This window comes from Triplophysa dalaica, chromosome 11 (assembly GCF_015846415.1).
Source record: "Triplophysa dalaica isolate WHDGS20190420 chromosome 11, ASM1584641v1, whole genome shotgun sequence".
NCBI lineage: Eukaryota > Metazoa > Chordata > Actinopteri > Cypriniformes > Nemacheilidae > Triplophysa > Triplophysa dalaica.
The window spans coordinates 17,060,958-17,088,286 of NC_079552.1; the positions used below are offsets into that span (position 1 = coordinate 17,060,958).

General features: G+C 39.6%; 1 protein-coding gene across 1 annotated transcript in view; it reads left to right on the forward strand.

Moving 5' to 3' along the window:
- Positions 1 to 27,329, forward strand: part of ttc7a (tetratricopeptide repeat domain 7A) — a 34,986-nt gene that overhangs the window by 300 nt on the left and 7,357 nt on the right. Inside the window, exons 2-19 of the mRNA XM_056760319.1 lie at positions 1,449 to 1,632; positions 3,213 to 3,376; positions 4,624 to 4,792; positions 13,274 to 13,404; positions 14,718 to 14,842; positions 15,382 to 15,460; positions 16,606 to 16,775; positions 17,501 to 17,564; positions 17,955 to 18,092; positions 18,598 to 18,681; positions 19,336 to 19,440; positions 21,105 to 21,222; positions 21,739 to 21,796; positions 22,328 to 22,400; positions 22,649 to 22,809; positions 25,410 to 25,526; positions 25,617 to 25,720; positions 25,798 to 25,932. Of these exons, the coding sequence (XP_056616297.1) occupies positions 1,503 to 1,632; positions 3,213 to 3,376; positions 4,624 to 4,792; positions 13,274 to 13,404; positions 14,718 to 14,842; positions 15,382 to 15,460; positions 16,606 to 16,775; positions 17,501 to 17,564; positions 17,955 to 18,092; positions 18,598 to 18,681; positions 19,336 to 19,440; positions 21,105 to 21,222; positions 21,739 to 21,796; positions 22,328 to 22,400; positions 22,649 to 22,809; positions 25,410 to 25,526; positions 25,617 to 25,720; positions 25,798 to 25,932 (2,125 nt within the window). The 5' untranslated portion in view covers positions 1,449 to 1,502. The remainder of the gene's footprint in view (positions 1 to 1,448; positions 1,633 to 3,212; positions 3,377 to 4,623; positions 4,793 to 13,273; positions 13,405 to 14,717; positions 14,843 to 15,381; positions 15,461 to 16,605; positions 16,776 to 17,500; positions 17,565 to 17,954; positions 18,093 to 18,597; positions 18,682 to 19,335; positions 19,441 to 21,104; positions 21,223 to 21,738; positions 21,797 to 22,327; positions 22,401 to 22,648; positions 22,810 to 25,409; positions 25,527 to 25,616; positions 25,721 to 25,797; positions 25,933 to 27,329) is intronic.

Below are 27,329 nucleotides of genomic sequence, written 5' to 3' on the forward strand. Positions count from 1 at the left end.
TTCGACTATGAATGGCATTATTAATATTATTTGATTCGTTGTTTTATATATTACCCACTAAATTCTTACGTTAAACAATATATCCCAGAATTTAGAAAAACGTCCATTTACCTAAATCATCTTTTTTTCGTGTTTCTCGGGCTCTACGTATTTAAGTCGTCCACTAGATGGCACTATTATCTCATCAGGTTATCCAGCACAGGTTGTTCGAAGCTCATTTTAATGTCATTTGCGTTCTGTGGCAGATATTTGCATCGATTTAGTCTGTATTTTACTAGTTTTACATAAACAGACTCAAGAATCGGCCTCATCCCTGACTCTATGCCGACGGTGAACGGCATGATTTAGTTATTTAATTAAATAAAGCCCTGACAATAGTTAACAAGATTTAATTGGTTAAATAGATTTAAGCTAGTGGAAGGATTTCAGGGTAATAAGACATAATGGTCAAGGACAGTGCGTTAATTCAGAACAAAACATTTGTGCTGAATTTATAAGCTCTTTACTAGTGATCCACATGTGTTGCAACCAGAATGAATGTTTGCATGAACCAAGACCACCCTACTTTTAAAATAACTCGTTTTTAAATCATTATTATTTTTCAGTTGTGGAATTGATTCCACAGAGACATTCAGTCTTTTACAAAATACTGACAATTCCACAACACCATAATACAGTTATTATATGGGCTATATATACAATGATCACTCTCATTACTAGAATGCAAAAATGTACAAGAACCTCAACACGTATACGACATTGTTTATAGAAGATCCCATGTTAATGTGTTACAGCTGTGACTTTGGATACTACTGGTTATGTTTTCCACCTTTGAAGTAACAAAGGAAATAAAGTACTATGGCACATGTATGTGATAATCATTCAGCATGGTATACATCAAGGTTATCATCATAAAATTGTCGACACAATCAGAACCGTTGCATTATGTATTTGAAAGCGCATGGCTTTGTAAGGGCTTAACATTCATTTAAAGTGGGCACAAAACAACCTAATGAGAAAAAAACACAGGGTTCCATTATGTCATGGAAAACGAGGAAAGTCAGGGAATAATCGGCTATAAATGGGGGATTCTAGCCTGTCTGTTAATGAAAACGAATGACTGCTCAAATCTAAGCCTAAAGTCACAAACATGTCTTAAGAGTTTTAATCATGTGGAAACTTTATTTCAACGTATGATCCACCATGAACTCCTTTTAAAGTTGTGCAGATTCTTCTGTCAAAAGATGTGGGATCCTTTAGTGCATTTATAGGCTACATTCCGAAAAGTTGTGTGTAATTGAGTGAATCACAATAAAAGAAAAAAACTCAAGGTGAATGGTAATTATTGACAGGAAAATATCGATATATGACGAGACAAAGCCTCCCAATGTTTAGCCGCGTGTGTGTAATAAAACTTTGCACATGCTCAGTCAGTTTTCCGTTGACAGTCGGCAGTCACTCCTCGTGTATCGGTGGAGCGCGAGCACAGGGACGCGGCCGGGATGACAGCGCGCCTCTCCTTCTCTCAGTACCGCATTGAGGCGGAGGTCGAGCGCTGCCGTGCGGAGTGTCAGTGGGATAAAATACCGGCTTTAGTGGAGCAGCTCACTGCTGCGCGGGTGCACGAGGATGGTAAGTGAGAAGAGACCAAGCACTGATGAGCGTTTGTCTGTTCCGGGTGAACTTTGCACCCTTCTGTTAAACTTAGCTCATGTTTTTGAGTGTCTACTGATGATACTCAAAAACCTCACGTGCCCTTGTCAAACGTCACTTTTTGCTATAGATTGATTTGATTGGGCACACTTTGATTTCTGAGAGAATACGTTTGAATCACTTTAGTAAGGTGTAGAACAGTGTGTGTAAACTTCGTTACTCATGTGGATCAGAAGGGAATGCACACACACCCTTAAGATAATACAGGTAGAAGCTTCTATTTAAAGGGATAGAGTCATTATTTACTCACCCTCATGTCTGTACTTCATTTTTTTCTTTGGAAAGCAGATTTTACAGTGACAGTGATTTGCACAACACATTGTTAGAAAATATGTCATTTTTCAAATTTAGGTTGTTATTCTCTAAAAAAACTTTTCTTCCACCCATCTGGTGGGATAATGCAGGAAACTTCACACAGACTTTTTTGAACAACTTATTGCGTATAGTGTAAAATGGATTTTCAATTACTATTGATTTTATATTGGAATTTTAAACTGGAAATATTAAAACAATTCAGTCTGTTCCTCACACACATCACATCAAATGGCCTTAATAGACTGAAAGAACCCTTTTATACTTCTTTTTGTCTCCATCGTATGTTTTAGTGTTGTGGACAAAAGAACCTTTGAGAGGAATGATGGAAATTCAACCAATCAGATGACAACTTTGAACGTGCTGAAGTTTTTACATAAAAGTGTGTCTTATACATCAGATTTATTTATTATTATTAAACATTAACATGTCACCTTATCCATCAGACGTTTAGACAATGGTCAGTGAGCGATACATCTGAGGTTGAGACATTACCGCCAACAGTGTTCACCTTGCTTAAATCAACACGGTTAAGGTGACGCACGGCGTAATCTGTCCCATTCCTGTTGTTATATCAAAAACTCAATCTAGGACATTAGAATCTAGGATCTAACACATGGTACTCCCAGGGGGTGTGTCCACCTCTGTCCAAATCAGATGTCTGACCGAGCAAGTCTGGTTTCGCCACCGCAACCAGACTCTAATTTCCCTATGGGAAACAAAATATTACTCATTACGATGGCCAACGAATTTTGTATTCTGTTTGTTTCACAATTGCCTTTTGTTGGTCTTTTAAATGATACACTGCAGTAAAATTTTGTTTTTCATAGGAAATCACAGCAAAACATTTGCCTGAATTCAGTGGGGAGTGAGAGGTCAGACCAAACAGGAAACACCTCATCCAAAGTGTTTGTACAAAATATGCATGAGGCGAATAGCACGATTAAACAACCTTCTTGCCGTACCGTACATTTGAGCCAAGACAAACACCACAACCAGATCAAACGCTGTTGTATATCAGCATGCAATCTCAGCTCATGCGATTCCGTCGTTATAAAGTCCAACAACACACTGTTCCAGATTCTGGTCTTCTGGCTTCTTATTATTATAAAGGAGCACATACACTTTCATAATCTTTGCAGATTCTCTTTCTTCAAACTCCCACATTGTCTCTTGTCTGTCTGTAGATGATTACAGGACACTGCTGTTGGCAGAAGCTCTGCTGGAGGAGTGTCTGCTGGAGAACGTGACCCTTCTGAAGAATTCTACTCCTCTGACAGAACATTCACAGCCTAAGCTAGCTCAAGCCAAAGCTCACCTCGACAGCATCCTCTGCAAGGGACGTCTGGAGGTTTGGGACCGTTTCTACATCTAGCTATGTTTCTAAGGCTCAGCGCAGGGTTTTGGGAATTTAATTGAATGTTGTCAGCAGCTGAAATTCTATTTTATAGAATAATGCCTATTTTTCCCTTAAAGGGACCCTTCACCCAAAAATTCTGTCATAATTTACTCACCTTCGAGTTGTTCCAAATATGTATGAATGTCTTTGTTCTGATGAACACAGAGAAAGATATTTGGAAGAATGCTTATAACCAAACATAGCTTGCCCCCATTGACTATCATAGTAGGAAAAATTACTATATAATTTTTTGTTCTGTTGAACACAAAAGACGATATTTTGAATAATGAATGAAGAAGAATGTCTGGCAAATGAATAAATGTAAATGTAAGAATGTTGGACGGAAACAGTTCTGGGGCACTTTTGACTACCACTGTAATTTTTCCTACTATGGGAGTCAATGGGGGCAACATCAGTCTGGGTATAAGCATTCTTCCAAATATCTTTCTCGGTGTTCATCAGAACAAATAAATGCATACAGATTTGGAACAACCTGAAGGTGAGTAAATCATGACAGAATTTTTATTTTTTGCTGAAGTATCCCTTTAATGTCACATTTGATCAATCTGACCAAGTATTTGGCAATCCTTGTGATCTACCATATTGTCATAGAAGCTTTTCACATTTCTTGTAAGTGTGTAGGATAAAAAAGGAAGTTTTTAAAAGAATAACTTCAGTTATCACTCTTATCCTATAACGTTTTTCTTTAATAACTTTATTATTTAAATCACAATTTATTAAACACAACATTATACCAGTTTAGCCATTACACAAGTTAAAGAATGATAAAATCTAGCTTTTTTGGTTCCTAACTGAGACATCTTTTTTTGTATTGCATGTATACTCTAACGTAACGTTCTTTGTTGTTATCACAGCTATCACACACTTTTTTTCCCAAAACTACTTAAAAATTAAGAAACAATGCATTTCATATTGAGGGAATGACTTTTAGAAAACCCAGCTCAAGTCATTTTTTGTGACTTACGGTTTTCCACATAAAATCTTGCTACATAATGTAAAGAACAGTCTGTAAAAAAGAGAATCTTGATCTTTAATATCGAGGCAATGTCAAAGAAATGTGGAATTAATTATTAAAATCAAACTTTGATTTAATTCACACACGATGTCTATGTTTTTTCTAAACAGCATTCATATAAGCATAAGCATTCACTCTATATTTTTTCACTGATCCCCTATAGCCAAGATACCTGAACGAAGCTCTGCTCCTGTTGGCTAAGGTGCACTATGTGCAGGGCAGCTACAGGGATGCCCAGGGCATGTGTGCCAGAGCGGGAGTTGATGATTTCACCCGACAGGAGCAACCTCTCTATCAGCTACGTATGCTGGCAGAGGCGTTTGTCATCAAAGGTATGAAACGTTCAAAAAACAATAATGTCTCATTAATTGTGCAACGTATGTAACGTTTAATATGGCTTTTTGCTTGTGTCATTTGTTTCTCACGGTACTTCTTGTAGCACAACATGAAGGATATGAAATTACTACAATGACAATTAATCTTGTATTCAAATTTTGCTATTGCATTCAGTTATATTTGAGTTTAAGGCAAAATGTTCTTATATGGTTAATGTTTAATGCAGAGTCTATGTGTTTACACTGTGACATCATTTCCATCACTCCATTCCATTCACGGCCTCAGGCTTGTTTATATTGGATTCAACACCAAGCTACAAGTGGACAGGTTTTGAAAGAACTTGTAGCTATAGTATGAATAACTTACTATTTATATCTACATACACTGAGAAGTGTGTGTGGGCGTGTTTTTTTTATATTATATCATGGAACAGACTGTAACCAGAACGTTTTGCGTCATTGTCTACAGGAAGCTTCTATATATACCTCTTGTTATAATTTAAGAGAATGTTTCACTCATTGTGTGACGATTCTTTTTCATTATTTTCTATAACCAAGATTGTTTTTAGACCCAAGACTCTCTCGTATGTATCACCCATCAAATGTTCAGACACAGACACACTGGAAATAAATAATATTATCTTTCGGCTAATATTAGGATACAGGGCCCATGTGTCAGTCCCAAGAGACACTTGCCAGGCAGAGCTTGTGGCAGATGTTCTGTTCCCTATCAAAAGCTACTCGATGCTGTGTTTCGAATGCTATGGGAGAACAGTCTGTGTTCGATCGTTGGGAATCACGTGTGTCAAACATGGGAAAAATTATTTTGGATTTAAATAACCTCGGCAGGTGACGTGGGTAATTACACCCGCACCTAAAGGTTATAAAAACGTGTGAATGTGGACGCGTTATCAGGTTCTTTTGTCTTCAAGGACCGCTTTGTGTGTGCGTATGTGTTGTGAGGGAGAAGTCTCCCTCTTTGTTTTTTTCAAAATCTTTCAAAGAAAAGATAGTACTAAGATTCTTTCACTAGTGGCCAAACACGTTCTAAGTTACTTAGCCTAGTGTAAAAATAAGAAAAAATAAAACCATGGCTGACTCGGATCGGAGATGTGTACCTCCCTGTGAGAGGATCCTCTCCGATTTCGATAAGCATGATTAAGGCGATTGAGGATCTATTCACGGCGGTAACCAAGGCAGTCGACAGGCTCAAACTCGACTGGCTACAAGGAACAAGAGGCCCCCAAGGGTTCAAAGCTAGACGACAGATATCGTTTGGCCGGAGGGATGAGCCCCAAAATCGGCAATAATTCTTTGAGGATCTCCACGGCGAGCTATCTTGCTCATGCCAGAAACATCACTCCTCCCGTGTTTTCGTGCCATCAAAGTTGATTTACTCGACCATCGTTGTTGCGAGGACACAGGGATACACGGCGATGCCCAGGGTGGAAGAGACGCTGGCTAGCTATCTCTCCCCTGGACATCGCAGATTCACATGTGCGCTGATGGGAAAGGCTTTTCAGGCAGCGGGTCAGGCTGGTGCTGCCCTGCACACAATAGCGGTTCTGCAGGAGTACAAGGCTAACCTACTGGATGATGTCAGCACTGGTGGGGTTATTGATGAAGCAGCATTTTCAGACCTATAAAGCGCCACAGATTTTTCTCTCCGCGCAACCTAGCTGACGGCCCGTGCCATCGGCCGTTCTATGACTGCTTTGGTTACTGCAGAGAGGCATCTGTGGTTGAACCTCACGGCATCAAGGACAGGGACAGAGCCTTCCTCCTTGATGCCCCGATCTCGCCTTCTGGACTGTTTGGCGATGCGGTTAATACCCTAGTCACCAGGTTCCGGGAGGCGAGACGTCACGAGGAGGCATTCGTAAAATTTCTACCCCTCCGTGCCCAAGCGTTTGGAGTGTCGGCCACCCACTCCGGATCAGGATCCCAGTCTCGGCCAAGCACACAGTCTCGGGTGGGTCCGGTCTACCTGGGGCTTGAGGTCCTAAGGGAAAGTGTGGCGCGTCGCGCCCCCCCCCCTCGCAGAGACAGGGGAGTTGCCCACTGTGCCCCTCAGGCCATCTCGGGAGGGCCGGACCTGAGGCGCTTCATCTCTTCCAAAAAGAATAAATCCTGTGACATGTGTGCCCGGGACTGTGGGGATGTGCTCCCCCAGGGAGGGGTGCCCAAAATTACAAGAGAAATTAGAAGCTTCTCTTCGGTACCCTCACAGGGCCGCTTTGCAATCTCGGCAGCTACCAGCGTTTCGGGGATTAGCGGTCTCAAAAATGCTAAATATTCGGTCGTCTCCTGCCACACTGCAGGACACCAAATGTCTGGCATCCCCCCAACAGGATGAAGTGTCGACATTGATACCCCTTTCAGAGAAGCTGGCAGCGTGGAAACTACTGCCAGGTATCTCTCCATGGGTAGAAAGGACTGTAATCAAAGGCTACAGAATTCAATTTGCATATCGCCCTCCGCGTTTCAACGGCCTGGTCTCCACTTGCGTCGAACCGGAGCGAGTGCATCTGTTGACACAAGAATTACAAGCTCTGCTGGACAAAGGGGCCATAGAACGTGTTCCCCTATCAGACAGAGAGTCAGGCTATTACAGCCGGTATTTTCTAGTTCCCAAGAAGGATGTGGGGTTGCGCCCAATTCTAAATCTTCGCGGATTGAACCGCTACTTGAAGACACTCAAATTCAAAATCAAGATGATTGTGTCTCAAATTTAGTGTCACGAATGTTCACAGAGCAATTCACATCCCGGGGCATATGAATGTGGGAGCAGACTTGCTGTCCAGACAAGCTGTGATAAACGGGGAATGGGAACTCCACCCCGAAGTAGTCAAACAAATCTGGAAAAGATTTTAAGAAGCAGAGGTGGACCTCTTTGCTACACAGGAGACAGCACAATGTCCCCTCTACTTCTCTCGGAGTCATCCAACTCCCCTGGGTCTGGACGCGATGGCCCATACGTGGCCCAGACTGCGCCTTTACGCATTTCCTCCGACAGCTCTGCTCCCAGGAGTCCTGGCGAAGGTCCCTCAACAGGGGTCTCGCCTTTTATTGAAAGCTCCCCGTTGGCCAACCAGAATCTGGTTCTGGGGCTAGTATCCCTCCTAGACGACTCGCCATGGGCAATCCCAGTCAGGAGAGATCTTTTGTCTCAGGCACAGGGGACAGTGTTTCATCCTCGTCCAGAGCTCTATAGCTCTATAGATATACGCACCGGGTCGTCACTTTAATTACTCTAATTCTTTGTTTTGAGCATGATGTTATCAGATTCAGTGACATTAGAACTAATCTGCCAATCTCTGATGGTACAATAATATGCTGATCGTAAAATGCTTTTAAAGGAACATTTATTTATAAAACAAAAGTTTGTCTTTGGCCAGATTAGCCTACATTTTCTTAATAAAATAAACACAGGCTTTACTACCTTCAGACTTTGAACATCGCCGTTTCTGTCACTGCAACACACAAACACACACGAATGACTGGCTAACGGTACATTTTCTAGCACTGTCTATGTCTGCAAATGCTTAAATCTAATCCTTCGATTTAGCACACACATGATGTACCATATTCAAGGTCTTGTGGCTTTCATATACACTCACATTTCCTCACCGTCGTTGCATATTACACACCCAGCACTTGATTCATCCTTGTTAACCACTTCGCTAAAATGCTCACACACACGGTACTTTTCTTTCTTTCTTTCCTTCCTTTTGTTTTGTTTTTACTTCTCCCACCCTCCCGGATCTGTTTCGCCTCCATTTCTGCTTTAAGAAATGGACACCCCTCTCTTCCGCCGGCACGCGCATATTTCTTTTAAATGAGTGCAAATTAGTGTCTGCCTGATGAAAAATGCATTTAAAACACATTCGTATTTTTAGAGAAATTTAGTTAATATTTATATATGATCTCATCCACCCGCGACCCACCCGCAATTAATCAGAATGTATTTATTTTTTTATTACCCGACCCACCCGACCTAAGGTCATCCGCAGCGCCCGCGGATTTAACCGTCATCCGCACATCACTAATGCAGACCCAATTAACTGCCAGATCGTTTCAGTGTTGGAATTTCTGCAAGGGAAACTGTCCTCAGGGGGCTGTCCTTATTCTTGAGGCCTACTGCCCTCCTCCGTTCACGACGTCGGAGCAGGAACGATTACACCTACTGTGTCCAGTATGTGCTCTTCAGACTAACATCCATCGCACTAGCCAGTGGCGTAAATCAGATCAACTTTTAATATGCTATAGGGACCGAAACAAAGGGGGCGGCTGCCACCAAGCAAACAATATCACATTGGGTGAGGGATGCTATTGCTCTAGCCTATGAGGCGAGCGGTCAAGCTTCACCTCTAGTTGTCAGAGCTCATTCCACAAGGGGGCTTCCACTCCAGGCTCACGTGTCCTGGAGTCTACATCCCAGATTCATATCTGAGGATTCCTCTCGACACTTCCAGTGCAGCAGGGTTGGTATTCTCGTTCCCATAGCGTTTGAAACGCAGCATCGAGTTTAGTGTTCCCTGAAAAAGCGGGAATGCACCTCAATGCCACACTGTAGGCGTGCCCGGACATCCTTTCAGACAAAGTTGGAACCTGATGACGCGTCCGCATTCACGGGTATTTATAAACTGCAGGTGCGGTTGTAATTAGCCACGTCACCAGCCGAGGTTATTTAAAGCCAAAATCATTTTGGCTGTGTTTGACACACATGCTTCACAACCGGTTGAACAAAGACTGTTCTCCCATAGTGTTTTAAATGCAGCATCTCGTTCCCGCTTTTTCAGGGAACAGGGTTACAGCCAAGTTATCCGAGACGTTCATACTGACATTTCATAAGTAATGAGAACAGATTACAATGCCTCATGCCAGAATGACTGGTCACCACTACAAGACCCAAACCAACCAAACAAGATATATGTCTGTCTGTCTATCTGATTTCTAGTTTCTCTCGGGAAATTGCACAGAAACATTTTATTATTTTGATTTTTATTTGTTTTGATGGCTTTTGCAGAAAATATCTCATTTGATATATCCCACTGACTCACTGAATCCAGTTTCAACCTTTTTCCTTTTTATAAATGTGGAAAAGGTGGAAGCTGTGTAGTTCCCATTTCTCTCTTTAGTTCCTTAAATTTGTATAAAACTTCTTGGTAAATCTATGGCTGCCTTCACGTGCTCTCTGAAATTTGATAATTCCCACTTCTGATGTCATGATTCCGAGCTGACTGTGTTCAGGTGCTTTGTTGTCTGAAATTATGGAGGACGGCAGATTCATACTTGCGTGTGTCTTGGGAAAATGTTATATGGTAAAAGTTTTCAACTGTACATCCTACAGTATACTGTATAGTTTTAGTGGTCAGCTTGCTGACTATTCTGGAATATTGATGAAGTACATGCTATTTTCACAGATCTATAAAAAATACAGTAGGCTTCAAATGGTTATTCATATACACTCATAAACATAATCTTAAAACCGGGTGAAACATTAGCATTCCTGTAGCTCAATGGTAAGAGCAATGCGTTAACAACGCAAAGTTGTGGGCTTGATCCCAGGGGATTGCACATACCTAAGTATAAATGTATTGGTTAATGTAATGTAAGTCGCTTTGGATTAAAGGGTCTGCCAAATGCATAAATGTGTCAGGACTTTGTCCTTCATGTTTTTGAGTTCTCTAACTCTCGACAAAGTCAGGACAGATCCATGTCTTTTGGTTGTTTTATGTGGAGACGCGTGGTTGTTGTTGTTACTTTGCACCACGTGTCATCCTGTCATGCCTCTCAGCCCCGCCTTCTGTCTCCCGTAATCATTCCTTAGTGTTTAATCTCTGTCACCTGCCGCTCACCTCCTGTTTGTAATTTTCCCTCGTTGGTTGTTCCCTATTTAATTCCCTTTTGTTTCAATGTTCCTGGTCGGATTGTTGTCGCCATTCATGTCGGTTTGTGTATTTGGTATGTTACCTGATGTTTGGTATGTTTCACTGAAGTTCTGTTTTTTTGTAGAATAGAAGTGTTTGGATTTGGTATATTCTTCAGTTTTGTTTCTCCTCGTGGGAAGTGTTTATTTTTGAGAGCACGTCTCTGTTTTTCCCCATCGTGGGTTTTGTTTTGTTTACTTAAATAAAAGCATTTTGTTAAAATCGTCTGCCTGCATCTGGGTTCTGCTAATATGTTTCGTGACAAAATGTAAATGTAAATGTAAATAACAAGTATTCACCATTTCTCGCTGGTGGAGGGTAACCAGGTTGTAAGTACTGCTTCAAAACAACAAAAATGAGAAACAGGAGCAGGAGTCAAAAAACAGGGAGTAGGCAATCTATTGAAAACTTAATTTCAACTCAAACATGCTGTTCTTAAGCTGATCAAAAGTTTAAGACCATAGACCAGGCCTAGTCAACTGGCAGAGAGCGGGCCAAATGCGGCCCGCCGATCATCTTTACCTGGCCCAGCTTAACATTTTAAATAAGTGGAGAGACTGTAAGAAAAGTGTGTTTAAGAAATGCACGTCCTGAGACGCCATTAAATCCATAACGCAGCTACTTTCACTAAAGTAATTCCCAAGGGACATTGACGTCTTATAAAACGATTTGATCGGTCTGTCCCAGAAACTTAATGTTATTTGCAATGTTATAATCGGCAATCTACAGCCACAGGCAGGTTTGCGGCTTTGCGCATGCGATAGGTCGCGTTTCAAAATGCTTCTTGTGCCCTTGAAAGTAACTGCAGGAAGAGTATAATCCCACGTGAATTGTTGTTAAAAAAGGAAAATACTCGTTTTTTTTATTATTGCATTCATTATGTATGATTTAAACAGCTATATTTACGAAAATAAATATTTTTTTTGTAGCTTTTTTATTTGACTTTATTAATTCATCATCTTGAAAAAAAACATACCACCCACATCTTGGCTGGGGGCCTGGGGGTGAGATAATTAACAGCAATTTCATTCAGCATATTAGAGAATATAAAATACAATTAAAAAGATAATATCCCTTTTATTAAATTTCAAGAATAGGTACTGCATGAAATATTTGTGTGCATGCTTTAATATATGACCTGTAAGTAACAGCAACAAAACAAGTATAAAATGAACAAAATGCAATAAATAGGCCTAACAGAAATACAAAATAACAAGAAATTATGATATGGTAAAAAAACTGGCCCGCATCCTATTTATACTTTTAGAATCTGGCCTTCAAAGAAAAGTCCTTGAAGACCCCTGCCATAGCCCCAAAAAAACTCCACAACAAAACTAAACGTGTAAAAAATGGACTCAGTAGTGAGTAGCACCACCTTTCTTGTTAATCACTTCCAACACTGGTTTCGGGATGCTTGATGCAACAGTTTCCAGGATGCTGGTGGGAACGTTGCTCCATCTGGTTAAGATGGTTTCACGAAAGGCATCCACGTTCTGGAACTGACGACCGTTTTTGTAAGCATCCCTTGCATCCATCCCCAAACGTTCTCAATGGGATTTAGATCAGGGGAACATGCAGGATGGTCCAAAGAGTGACACTATTCTCCGGGAAGAACTCCTTTGTCAGGCGGGCGTTGTGAACTGCACATTGTCCTGTTGAAAGACCCACTCATTATCGGAAAGAAAAGGGCCCTCACTCAAGAGGAATGCTCGCTGCAACATGTCCACATAGCCAGCTGTCGTTTGACGGCCCTGCACAACCTGAAGCTCCATTTTCCCATCAATACAGTGTGACTGCCTGAAGAAAAATGACAGGAAAGCCATATTTTTGCACAGATTTCACTTTTTAAGGATAAGCTAATGAACAGCCCTGTTTATTTTCACTAAATTGCCTACTCCCTGTTTTTTGTCTCATGCACCTGTTTCTTGTTTTGTCATTTTGAAGAAGTACTTTCAACCTGGTTATGATCCAACAGGGAGAAATGCGAAATACTTGTAACGTTTCACCCGGTCTTAAGATTTTGTTCAGGAGTGAATGTAAATGTGTACTAATTTAACGACAAGAAGACAAGACAATCATATCTATCACACTGCAGAAAATCTTCTCCCATCCGTCATGATGATTGTATAAGGCCCACCCATCTCGGGAACTCGAGTATTAAAATGATTTCCCAATTTACCAGTGGGAAATGCAACATTAGCGTTCATTTGCGATGGGGCCTTTTGCTTCCTGTTAGCCATTACAAGTAAATACAACTTACAGTATTTATACTACTATTTTCCAGCCAAAGCAGGACTCCTAATTCCAGACAAAGTATACATGGAAAGTCCCTTCTCATGTCCCAAATAATCCCATTTTATCTGTATTATGTCACTCATTTGCGTTTTCAGATCTCAGTACATTTGCCTAAGCAGTTGTACTATCATTCTGTGAGAATAGCATTGTTTTATGTGTTCTCCCTGTCTTGTCTTATTGTTACTGATGCTTAAATGGATTGCAATCAAAAGAAACTGTGACATTCATCTAAACTCATTCCACTGTCCAGGTTTGTCTTTGGATCATCAGGGTGTGTCCGGTGCTTCCCGTATTAGACTGTCTGGGAGAGATGAGGACTGCCTGAGCTGTTACCTCATGGCCTGCGATGCGGCACTGTTGTACCTGCAAGAGCTGGACAAGGTGTGTGTTTATTATATAAAAACACCATTTACAGAATGTTATAAAATGCCTGGATGCTGATTGGTCAATAGTGGTCCAATCATACTACAGTATATTATAGTACAAGCTCAAAATGTTTACCTAGATACTTTATATATCAGTCTTAAGTGTTTGTTGGTCAGAGACTATATCTTATATATTTTTCAAGATACTTATAATATAAAATATTTTTTTTCAATTTTTGTTTGTAATTTATATTGCTATATTGTTAGTACTGTATTTACAATGAAGTACAGCCTCTCAAACCGTATTACTCACTTCATAGTTCTTATTCATGTACTGTTCCTGGGGCCTCATTTATCAACAGTACATTCAGATGTGTGCGTAGTGAGTGCGTAAGAACAGTTTCACTCAAGTGTAGGATTTAACAATTTGTACCCATACTTAGAAATCTGCGTAAATATACACACACCTTCTAAGCAGGCTTACGCAGAAAACCTAGTGGTAGAACAGTTATACTACAAAAAGAAAGTGCCACCGTGTGTTTCCTTGGTCCTTTATTTGCAAATACTCAACTAGTAAATTCATAGTTCAAGCTAGACATGTGTCTATGAGAAGCTAAAAAAGACAGACGGGAAATCCTTAGAAATTATTTTGCTGGATGATTTGGCAAACCTTTTGTTGAAAGCACAATGTAAAAGACACACTTAACGGAACAAAATATGATAAAATTGATAAAAGGAAAAAGATTCAAACAAACTGAAAAAGTACAAAAAGAGGTTTTCATATTAATCATTATTACAAAAATTATATAAATATTTTTTTAACATCTTATTGCTTTTCTATTACTACATCCCTTCACCAAATCATAATAACATTGCAATTTCATCAAAAAAAAAAGAACTGCAAATTCCGTTTATGTTCTGAACATTTTAATTTATGCAAAATAAATCTCCTATAAATAAATATGAAATTAATAATAAAATCCAAAATCGAGCAAAACATGCAATGCGCAAAGAATGCGTTTTCAAAGACCGCTGTGATCATAGGACAGAGTACATTCACGTGATTTATAAAGGAAGGATTCATCACCATATATGTTTCATTGGAGTGTTTCCGAATGCAAATAACCATGAATGTGAACGAGCATGGAGCTTAAGAACATGTGGGATTTATCAAAAATGATTACTCGGTGGTGTGCGTAAGAACCACGTCGGATACTAAGATACATTCTAAATTTCATTCCTAGGACAAAATATAGAACCTTTTCTATCCACTGTTGATAAATGAGGCCCCTGGTCACAAAACATCATATTGTTTGTTTACCGTGTTAGACTGTAACCACGCCCAGCTCCAAAACAACTAAAAGCGGCTCATCGGTCCCTCCCTTGGATGTGGACCCAGGCTTCTTCCTTCAAGCCGCCCTTCAGAGTGCATACTTGTCACTGCTGCGCAAAGGGTAACTATCAGTCTCTATACCCACAATCCTCTTGCGCTTCTGTGGTTTTATTGTATCAACCATATACAGTAGGCTACACAAGATACAGTATTTGTCAAACAGCTTCAGGTTATCTATATATTTATTTGTGGTGAATAAATGACCCGGGCGTAAACACACTGCTGGTTATCTTATGTCAAGCCAATGTATGTGTGAGTTTGTGTGTGCTAATAATGTCCAGCAGGTGTCAGCGTTTCAATATAGGTGAGGTGATGAGGTCTTGCGTCCTTTGGATATCATTATTATACTTTGGATAGAAATCAAGGAGTGCCAATTGTTATCATTCAGATATTTTGCATTGACTGTGTTCAGAATAGTGTACTTGCATATTTTCTGTGGTATGTCTTCTTGTAAGCCATCACACTGTTTCTTTCTATTTCGGTGTAAATTATTATTTACAGCTCTGTTCTGTTAATCCATTCATCATATTTTTCTTTTGTTGTCCCACGATCATTTCTCATCCCACAATCACTTCTGCTTTTGTGTTTGTGTGTGTTAAGTCACTTGGCTCAGGGGACACATCAGCTCCGCAGGGTCATGAGGGTTGTGGAGAGTCGGGGGTCTCAAGGTTTTAGGAAGGTGAGAGCTTCTAAAGTCACATGGAAAGAAAGCCTCACGTCTACTCTTTTTTTTTTAATGGTACCTACCTAATTTATCATACCTTGTAGTAAAGAGACTAAAAGATCTCTTAGTTGTTATTATTTGATTTTTTCTCTGTAGGTGTATTTGTATTGTCAACATTTTCTACCAGAAACAGTCAAGACCATTTCCATTCTTTCTTTTCCTTACTGTCCTAATTCTTGTTTATACTCACGCACCGCGAATCTCCAATGACAGCGCACCTGTCTCCCAAAACTGACTTTGTGTTTATACTTGGTGCACTCGCCATTGTGCTTTTTGTGAAATGACAGAGGGCGACACAGAGTTAATAAAGCCTAACCAACTAGCTGTGTGAAGAAATATAGCACGCGAAGAACGTCGCTTGTGATTATTTACTATGGTATTTGTAGTTAAACCAAGTAACCAAAAATGAACTTTTGTCTCAGTACATAAATCATATTTAACCATGATGTTTATTTTAAAACTATGGTAATTCAAATGACAATCACCAAGAGACAGTCACTATACTTTTACTATAGTAATACCATATTACATAATAATAATACTATGATCGCCAGGACTTTTATAAAAGGCATAGTTTGCCCAGAAATACGCATTCTGGCATCATTCACTCAACCTCAAGTTATTCCAAACCTATATATATTTCTTTGTTTGGTTGAACAAATATATATATTTGGAAGAATGCTTATAACCAAACAGTTCCTGGACCTCATTGACTATACCAAAGTAGGAAAAATTATTATAAATTTTGACGAATGTAGGACAGCAGACAGTTACGGGGCACTTTTGACTACCATTGTCATTTTTAATGTTAATGTCTGTCAGAAATGATCAAGGACCTTGTTAACCATAAATTTCAGTAATTCTTATGTAGAATTATTCATAGCGTTATCTCGCAGCAGTCGGTTGCTCAGGAGAAGCACAAATCTGTCATACACCAACTGGAGAAAAACTATCCAACCTGCTTCCTGCAAATTGCCTCAGTCACTGGGCATGTGTTGTCCTGGATTTATAATGTCAAGATTTCAATAGAGTAACTCACTGTATGTTTTCATTCACGTGTTTTTTGAAACACACAGAAGTTTGTCTGTTGTTTTGTTTAGACAGTAGCACGCAAACTTGCAGAAGTGTTGTTGACTTCAATGAGTGAAGATGCTTACTGGGATCCGCTGACGTCTCCACCAACAGCCTGGCTGGACAGAGAGGGAGCCACACACCCTAAAGATGCCATGTACCCCTCCTCCAGACCACCACAGACCTACAGTACTGAGGGGTCAGGCTCTGCCTATATCTCTATCTGTCTCTTTATCTTTTCTCCGTCTCGTTCTCTCTGCTTATTAAAAATCAATAATGTTTCATGTTGTCAGAAATGAAGATTCTCGACTACAGTTAGAATTAAGTTAATTATAATATTATAATATTGACTTTTAAGATGGTCAGATTTGGGTAAAGCCAAAAGCAATTTAAAACTCCAAATTAGCCGAGCACTGAGAGAGAGAAATGGAGACAAAGAGCAATAAACAAGAAGGCTTGGTTTAATATTCAGGACACGCTTGGAGCACTACGCTGTGAATAAAACATACTGTAACTGTAGCTGTGTGTCTGCAGATACCCAGCAGAGAGGAAAAATGCAAGAGAAGAATAGAGATAGAGAGATTTTGATGTGACACCGAATCAATCTGATGATAACAGATAGAGCCAACATCCCAGATGGATGGAGCGGTTCCAGTACATCTCGGTACCAAATTGTATCTGGATTTTAAATGATGACAAACATTAGGATAAGGATGAAAAAATTATGAGATGAAGACAGACAAAATAGAAATACAAGGAAATACCAATAAAAGCATTTATCAAAATAAAAAACAAACACGTGTGAGGAGCCCCTCGAAGCCCAGTGAAGTCCATCGAGCTCGGATACAGAGCGATGTGTAACAAGAGACTGTCACACACACACAAACCTGTGACATGTTTCCTGTTTCTGTGTTCACCGTGCAGAAGTTTCTGTCCACAGGACGTGGTTGAAGAGGCGGTACTTCTGCTACTCATCACAGAATCTATGGTGAGAATCTGCTGCGTGTTCCTCACATTCACGCTTTTTGTTTAACTATGCTGTGTTGTTTAATGTGACATCTCTCCCTTTTAAAAGATGCGTAAAAATGGTTAAACAATTGTATTGTTAACAACTATCAAAGAACAGTTCTGCTGTCTGCTCACTGTACATTCTGTCATTATTCATTCAGCATTGTGTCAAACCTGTTGTTCTAGTGCTATAGTCATGCGTTTGCTGATAAATCGTGTAGCCTGAATACACTGTAAATTCCTTTGGATGAAAAGGTTCTTTTTCCTGTGGTTTGCAAAAGGAGGAATTTGAAAAAATGGGTGTGTGCCGATCTCCAAAGTTCATTTTTGTTCCTTGAATCCTAAAGTGCTCTCTTTTGCCCCCCTTTAGGCCAGTGGTGAGGCAGTGATCAGTCTCACACCAGAGCATCAGGAGGAGAGACTGAGCAGCATACAGGATGCCACCTCTGTGTATGATCTGCTGAGCATCGGTATGGCCAGAAGGGGGGAGTACGACATGCTGTCACAGGTGGGATGCTGTCTCGACCGTCTTTCTTTATTTTTCATAAACTTTGCCTTTTATTCTCCTTCTCCTTTCAGCTTACCTCATGCCACTCTTGTCCCCATCCGGTGAGCATTTTAAAGATCATCTGAATCCAGTCTGTTGTTTCCAATGTCTACTTATATCTACTGAATGTGTGTGATATCGCTGACAGCCCACATAACACAACCTGCAGTGCCTGGTGCACTGCTTTCAACACATGCTTGCGTGTGTGCCGCAGAAACTTCTGTTCTGTGAACACAGTGACGTCAATTTATGTGGTGTCAAATTTAGACTCAATTTCCCACGCATTTACCATGATACAATGTGTAAAGGATATACACAATCCCATATTTATGCTGAAAATAACAAGGCCTTTCCTTGAAATATCTAGTTGTGTCATCATTATGTTATATGTCTGTTGTTTTGTTGAAGGTCGATTCATTTTCTCAAAAACACAAAATGATGTTTGTGTGTGATTGTTTGTTATCAGTGTTTGGAACGGGCCATGAAGTTCTCCTATAATGAGTTCCATCTTTGGTACCAGCTCGGCTTGTCTTTGATGGCAAGTGGGAAGGTGAGTCGCCTGTACTGTCTTCACAAAGTTCCACATTCCTTTGACACTTGTTATATTGATAATATATTAGTGTTATATTTAAGATGCTGAGGGTTTTGTCCTCATGCATTTTGTGTTTGATGGTAAAAAAGACATTTGTAACATTTTCTGGGCTCTCATTGGCCAGTTGGGCCATAGATGAGCGTATATGTAAGGGATAATCCACAGCTGGCCATGTTTAAAAGGGTTTTAATGCATGACGGGGAGGCTAGGAATCCACCCAACACAAAGTGCATTAAAATCCTTTAACGCACGGCTAGCTGTGGATTAACCTGCTTATACCGTGGTCATTTTTCAAGTTAAAGCTTTTATCGATGTTTACAGTGTAATTTTAGATCAAACAGGTGAACATGGCAGTTATTTTGTAAGGTGATTTCAAATGTAATCAAACCGACTAGAGCTACCCGTGTGTTAAAGGGTAGTAATGCACACCCTCCAGCCAATCAGAATCGAGTTTTCAAACAGACCATTGTATAAGAACTTGTAGCCTATCTGGTTTTATTGAATTTACTGGATAAAGACATGTAAAAATATTGCCTTTTTTATGCAATGTTGGTTTGTGGCACATGTGCTTGTATATATAAAAAGCTTATTGATGATACATGTTTTAAACAGAATGAAGGGGCTGTGTCTGTGCTTAAAGAGTGCGCTTCAATGAGACCAGAGGACCCCACGCCACCCCTGTTAGCGGCTAAAGTGTGCATCAATCATCTGCATTGGGTGAGCCAAAGATCCAGACATGCAACAAATATAATCCACTTTTCTTTCCAGACAAAAATGTCAATGCAAGGTTATATATCAAAGATAATCAATTAACATTCCAAGAGGTCCAGTCCCTCTAAATTTCCATCCCAGCCTGACCAATCATAAATTACACCGTTACATAAGCTATAAAATAAAATAAGCAACGTGCATTGCTGGAATACATATTGTAAATATTCAAGCAATGAATTCTGAATAGCGATTGCTCAGGGATTGCTGAATTTTATGTGCCCAAATAACTAATAAAAAATAAACTGAGTTGCCATAAGTCTCATGATTTGACAAGCAGAAATGTGTGACATTTAAACCAAAGGGAAGTTTATCATAGTACATGTAAAAATGTAAAACATGTCAAATTTAAGTATCATTATTATCTAATTACATTAATTTAAAGGGGTGATATGACACAGCTAAAACTAACGTTTGTTTTAGATGTAAAGCAATGTGTATACACAATTTAAGGTTAAAAACCGCTGTATTTTCACAAACCGTGCATGTTTGTATCTCCTCTTTGCCCAGCCTCTCTGAAACGCACAGATTTTTTACAAAGCTTATTGCTCTGAAAAGCGAGGTGTGCCATGATTGGCCAGTTAACAGTGCACAGTGATTAGTCAAATACTGCAAGCGTGTGACGGAAATGTAACGTCTCTCACCATATTTGGAACATCAGATTCCAAAGCAATTGTACTGAAAGGTTCGCCCACCTTACTTGCGTATACATATAGGGGGTCTTCGTCAAATCAAACCACGAACTGACGGCGATTTGTGGGGGTGTGGTTACACAAGGCGCTTCAGGCAGGTCTGGCTGAGCATTCGCTTTTAGATAGAATCCATCTTTTGTTCTAACACCTTATTTCTTGCAATTTTAGGTGTCTAATACAGGCATGGGCAACTTATAACACACCAAATACACAGAAAAACACATATTCGCATAATATGACCCCTTTAAAAAAACGGATGGAATCAGTTTTGGTGACCTTACTACCATTCCCAGCTTATTCCGTACTGACACATCATGTAATGTCAATACCAATCAAACATGTCATGTATCAGGTTTCACACAATGCAGTGCTGTCGTGTTTGAAGTTGACCGAGATTAGGCACATTTGTTGACAGAGCAGTGCTGAACACAGACAGCACACAGTAAGAGGCTTATAGCACAATAGAGCCCTATAGCCACAGAAACATAATGTGCAGACAGCATTAATGCCAGACATCCCATCATCCCCCTGTGACACTGCAAACCTGCTTCTTATATTAGAAAAGGTCATGTGAGGACTTGACCTTGATGCTTATTCATGTCAGCATGTTCGTTCGAGTCAGTTTTGGTCATACACACGAACCTATTTAATACAGTGTTTGTATGGAAAAGATTTGTTGCAATTAAGTTGTAACCTGACTTTTGAAACCATTAAGTTTCCAACCCAGATAAGTAGATGAACAGCTCATCCAAAAATGTGAAGTTCTTTCATTATTTACTCAACCTTACAGTTTATCATTTCAAACCTGTTTGACTGTATTACTTACATAAAAGACGAAACTAAGATGTTTATACACTAAGAATACGATGCTCTAAAATGGATTTATTAGTTTAAATATGTGTGCATGTGTGTGTCTGTCAGCTGGAAGATGCCGTGTCTCTGGCAGGACGTCTGGTTGCTTTAGGAGAGTGTGCTGGGGAATCTCTTCCTCGAGCTCATCTCACCATAGGCCTGTGTCGCAGTCTGCAGGCCTCCGATGGTAGGCTTTGCCTCACTGGTATTTAAAGGGATACTCCACCCAAGAATTAAAATTCTGTCATCAATTACTCACCCTCAAGTTGTTCAAAACCTGTATTAATTTATTTGTTGATTTGAACACAGAGAAAGATATTTGGACGAATTGCCATTTCTGGGACATCATTGACCACCATAGTAGGAAAATTTAAAATGGTAGTCAGATGTGCGCCAAAATTCTTCAAAATATCGAATTTTCTGTTAAACAGAATAAAAAAATACAATAATTGTTTCTCTGGTAGTCAGTCTTGCCCCAAAAATATCAGTTGCTAACATTCTTCCAAAAATCTTTCTTTGCAGTCAACTGAACAATAAAATGATACAGGTTTGGAACAATTTGAGGCTGAGTAAAAAATGGTGGCAGAATTTTGGGTGATCTATCCCTTTAAGACCACTATCATCCTTAGAAGTGAGAATATTATAAAAGCCCTCCAGCTGTTCTTTATGGGGAGATGAATCTGTTTTAATTGTATGTTTACAGCCACGCTGAAAGCCGATCGGGACGAATTTAACAGAAGAGCACTGCAGTCACTACGCAAGTATGTTTGTTGTTCATGTGTGTACACACATTTCACTTTTTAAGGATTTTAATTGACCCTTTATTTAGCTCAGCCTAAAAAATTATATTGACCAATCCTACTTTGCCAGGATTGCCAGATTGCCATTTGCTAATAGCTTTAAAGTCATACTTCACCCAAAAATTAAAATTCTGTCATCATTTACTCACCTTCGAATTGTTCCAAATCTATACATTTCTTTGTTCTGATGAACTCAGAGAAAGATATTTGGAAGAATGCTTATAACCAAACAATGACTCCGATAGTAGGAAACATTAATTCATAATTTTTTGTTCTGTTGAACACAAAAGATGATATTTTCAAGAAAGAAAGACAGCAAGCAGTTCCTGGGCACTTTTGACCACCATTGACCGCATTTTTTCCTATGGTAGTCAATGGGGGTAAGATCTGTTTGGTGCTTAGTAAAGGGTGAATTGTGAAGAGATTGGCATGTGTCAGGTTGGCTCAAACTGAACATGAATCTTCAGATTCTGATTGTGTTTTTGACTGCAGAGCGTTTGCGCTGGATCCTCATGACCCACAGATTTCCTTCTACCTCTCTCTGCAGCTCGCTCTGGTTCGACAGGTCAGCAGAATAACACACACTCACTCCCTACAGTCAAGAGATCAGATCTGTGTATTCAGTCAGTGTGGCAACCGTTTTTAATGACATAAATCAGTTCAATAAAATGTAAAAGTAGAAACAGTGCACAAATATGTCTTTTTCATTTTAAGTCATAAGTTTTTTCAAAAAAAATATTTCCAGGTGTAAATGGAATGTCTCTGTCTGATCTCTATTGTTTTGAGCTCTCTGTCTTTTTGTATCTGTGGCAGATTTCAGAGGCGATGGAGCCATTGCAGTCCGCTCTGAATGTACACAATGATGATCTTAACTCTCTACACCTGCTGACTTTACTACTCAGTGCCCAGAAACACTACCAACTCGCCTTGGACACACTTAAACTCGCCCTTAACCAACACCCGGACAACTTTAAGTATGTATCTTTAAGCGTTAATGTGTGTATCTTCACAATTCAAAATAAGTGCTTATATAAAGAGTGCAAGGTAACCTTTATATATTTTTTTAATCCTGATATGGGATCTAGATAGCGGTTGCCTTATACTGTATATTAAGATTAAGTATACAACTGAAATTAACATTTAATTTAGACAGTTTAAAGGGATACTTCATCCAAAAATTTAAATTCTGTCATCATCTTCTCACCTTTGAGTTGTTCCAAATTTGCATAAATTTCTTTGTTCTGATGAACACAGAGAAAGATATTTGGAAGAATGCTAATAACCAATAAGGTTTTGCCCCCCTTTGACTCCCATAGTACAAAGAGATTTATACAAATTTGGAACAACTTGAAGGTGAGTAAATGATGAGTGTATTTTAACTTTTTGGGTGAAGTATCCCTTTAACACAAATGACTCATCACCATGTGGGGTCAGTATTGCACCATAGTATTGAAAGGACCAGAGAAGGAGAGAAAGATCATGTCTCAAAGTGACACACAGGAGAATGTCAAGGGCTCAGCCTCTCGCACACAAACACACTGTCCACACACTGAATCACGCCTAAACTCCATACTTCATTCCAAGAATCACACCCTTGAAGAATCACAACTGTTTGTTATCATACATGGCAAGCGTAAGAAAACAGAAGTATAAATAGTGTCTCGCTGTAGCTTTGCTCTGCTTGTGTTGTTTACACACACACACCCACACATACCTTCACATTCATCTGGCTTCACACCACCACCCTCGAGCACACACAGATGTCCACCCATTCTGTACATTTTTAGAGAGGGACGCATTTGCAAAAGAAATTCCCCAGACATGTAGCCACAGGTCAAATGGCCGGATGGAGAAATAGGGTTGCATACCAGTAGCCGACCGATATGGGTTTGTCAAGAGAGGAGATACAGGCAAACTGTGTTATAGCCAATGTGACATCATATAGCCAATGTTTCCGTAGCTCAATTGATAGAGCATTAGTACACACCTGACCCAGTATAAATTTCAAGGTAACGTTTTAACAATTTTGTTTATTTTTCAGTGTAATCATTTAATTGATAATAATGGCAATAAACTGATCAATGCAATGTAACAACCTGATTCACAAGGTCGTGCATTTTAACCGATCTGAAAACACAAGCTCGTGCCATACTTTCGCACAAAAGCAGTCTGTGTGTTTCCTTGCAAAAACTACAGCACGCAAGGGAAACGACACGCGACTGAGTTAGGCTATGAAAACATGACGAAAATAAAGTAAGCTTCTAAATAACATCAATCATCATGTTCTGACTCAATCAGTAATAGCCCCTGTAGATGGACATCAGAATTTGTTTTTGCAAAGCAGTGAAATGGAAGCATAAAGGAGATGATTTGCTTGGGGGAGGTAAAACTTGATTTACAAACTACTGTACATCCCCAGGTCAGGTCTCAGACATTAGAGGAAAATGTCTCAGGAAAAACCTCTGTCAAATCTGTTAAATTGGGTTGTTGCTTAGAAAAACATTTGTCTACTGTACTTCCAGAAATTATATTATTATTTAATTTATTACCTCTAGCTTAGGACATTACATAAAAAGTTGGCAGTATGGCTGAGATAACTATGTGCGGTTATAGGCAGTACAGTTTAATGCAGTACAGTTAGGTAAAAACTTGGCCAACTTTTTTTGGACTGTTAAACCAGACAATGTTTTTTTTTTAAGATAAATTATGTTCTTTATATTAGTTGGAGTCACCTTCCACAGTAATGTTGCACTGTAGGAATAGTGGTTTAAGCAAGGGAAGTTTATATAGTGCATTGTGTTGCATACTTCTTGCACAAAATAGAAAAAAGTTATAGAAAAAAGTAAAGGGCGCCTGTGCCCCAGTAGAGCTTCAGGTATAGCAACACCCCTGATTCCAATCCCAGGAAACATACTCACATACTCATAAAATGATTAGCTTCAATGCCTTGGAAGTCACTTTGGATAAAAATGCAAGCCAAATGTTAATATTGATATTTTACTTTATAATCTACCATTATAAAATTAATTATACTGTATAACACTGTAATTTATAATATACAATAGAAGAAAGTTGGTAATCGAACAACGATTGTACCCATTGGCTTCTATTGTATGGACACAAAACCAATGCGAGTGAAAGGGGGACACATTCTTCAAAATATCTTCTTTTGTGCTCTGCTGAAGAAAGTCATCCAGGTTTGAAATGACGTGAGGATGAGTAAATGATGACAGATTTTTTTATTTATGGGTGAACTATCACTTTCAGTAAATTCAGTATAAGTGCTCCCTTGGAATCACATTTCTTGAAAATCCCAAACAGCCTACAGTTAAACCTATGAGCCGTATTAGTGAAAGATTTGTTTAAAAGCTTTGTGTCACTTTAACAGCCTCTTGTGTCACTTTAACAGCCTCTTGTGTTTTATTACTTTATTATATACTGTTGGTTATTGCATGTTTTGATATTGCCTTGAATCTAGGACATTGCAAGTTGGCAATTTCACAACTGAATACCTTGTAGACACACTATGTTTTCGCGGACAGTTTATTAATAACTTAAGTCTCTTTGTGTTAAGTCTGCTTTTTACTAAAGTGAAGCTAGAAGAGGCTTTATTCAGCCCGGCAGTTGCTTTACAGACCTGCGCAGAAATGCTGGAGCTGTGGCAGAGCCGCTATGACTTCACTCGACTCAGGTGATGTTTTCTGTATGTGAGGGACTGAGTTTCAGGTATGTGTGTGTCTCCTAGATGTTGTGATTTAATGTGCTTTCTTGTCCATTCCAGTGACGAAGATGACAACAGCAGTATACCCCCAGATCCGGGCCCTTTGAGCAGGAAACCCAGCGGCCTCCACCTCACGCTTCCAGACTTCCAGGAGACAGAAACCGGTGTGTATCAGCGTGTGTTGTGAGTGTGTGCATTTGCATGTGTTTGTCTAACTGAGATGTGCGTCATGTGACTTCAGGGTCTCAGAGCGCTCCGTCTCTGGCTGTGTCCCGTCTGGAGAAGGCCATGTCTGAGGTGTCAATCCATAGCTCCACCCATAGGCAGGGCCCCACCTACATTTGGAACACTCTGGAGCGCATCTGGCTGCAAGCAGGTACGCTTGAATTTCCTGAGCCAATCACAGCACAGGTTTGAGCTTGTTAAGCGATAAAGTTGCAAAACAAAAGTTATTTGCTGTTGATATTATAATAAAATAAATTGTATTACAATACAAAACTCCATATATTGTGGAGTAGCATCAACATAAACCATATACCTTATACAACCCAGATTTTACTTTCGTAACTTGACATATTTCAAAGTGAAATTGTTGTTGAAGCACTGCGCAGATGTTATTTTTGCGTTATTTATACGCTGCTCTGCATGAAGTGCGTTTCCCAGGGATCTTATGGTGGGTGTTTGTGCCCTCTTGTTCCCATTCCCAGCATTCCTCTGGCATGGGTTCATTTCCTGTCTAAAATGGGACTTATCCTGGTTTTGGTCAAATGAGAGAATGTGAGAGCACAGGCAGATCTGTCCATTGACATAAGAGAATGGCTAAGGGATTTTATACTGATAAATACAGTAAACAGTGTTAGAATTGTGTCAAGGCTTTTGGGGGTCCCCTAACCAACAGCCCCCCAAAAAAACGGCGGGGCTGCCAATACAAACATCAATCACATGATAATTTGGATAACAGTAATTGGACCACATTAAGCGCATAAATGTCCTTAAAATGTTTATAATCCATTAAAAGAGATCCACATGTGGGAGAGATTGAAAGATGTATTTCTCCTTTTTTTGTGAGCTAGTGAGGGAGAGGATGCGTCAAAATTCAATAGTTGCTGTCTGTACAGTGCCCAACCAGCCAGTCACTTAATGCAGAAGCGTGAAGGCCTTTTAAATGTGATTTATCTCCTGGTAATGTAGAACAAGTATATAAAAACGATCCATATGAACCAATGCAGAATACGAAAACTAAAGCAGAAGCTTTGTCAAAGTCGGAGCTCATGTTTGCAGAATCTCTGGGGAATGGGAACGTTTTCTGAGAGAAAGAGAAGTTCTTTGGGAAATGTGTCATGTGAATTTGCATCTCTTTGAACTTTAGACAAATAACAAGTTCATTATTTTAGACATTAGGAGGGGTCCGGGACTACCCCAGGTCCACCTCAATTCGAACCCCTATTGAAAGGGCTTAGTAAAACCAGACCAACATCCTTAATATGTTTTTTACATCATCTATCATTTTGTTTAATCGACAGATGTGATTTGTTGAACTAACATCTAAAATGGCTAGTTTGAATTTCCGTAATGCACACCAGCAACACCAACAGCATAGATTTTGTTTTCAGGAAATGTGTGAACTTATAAATATACACTGTAAGTCAATTTGGATTGAAGCGTACTACAAATGGATAAAAGCACATTTAAATGTGTTATTAAAGAATTGCAGTTGAATTTCCAGAAAGAAGTTCCAGCACATGAAAGACACAACATCACAGCTTGACTGGG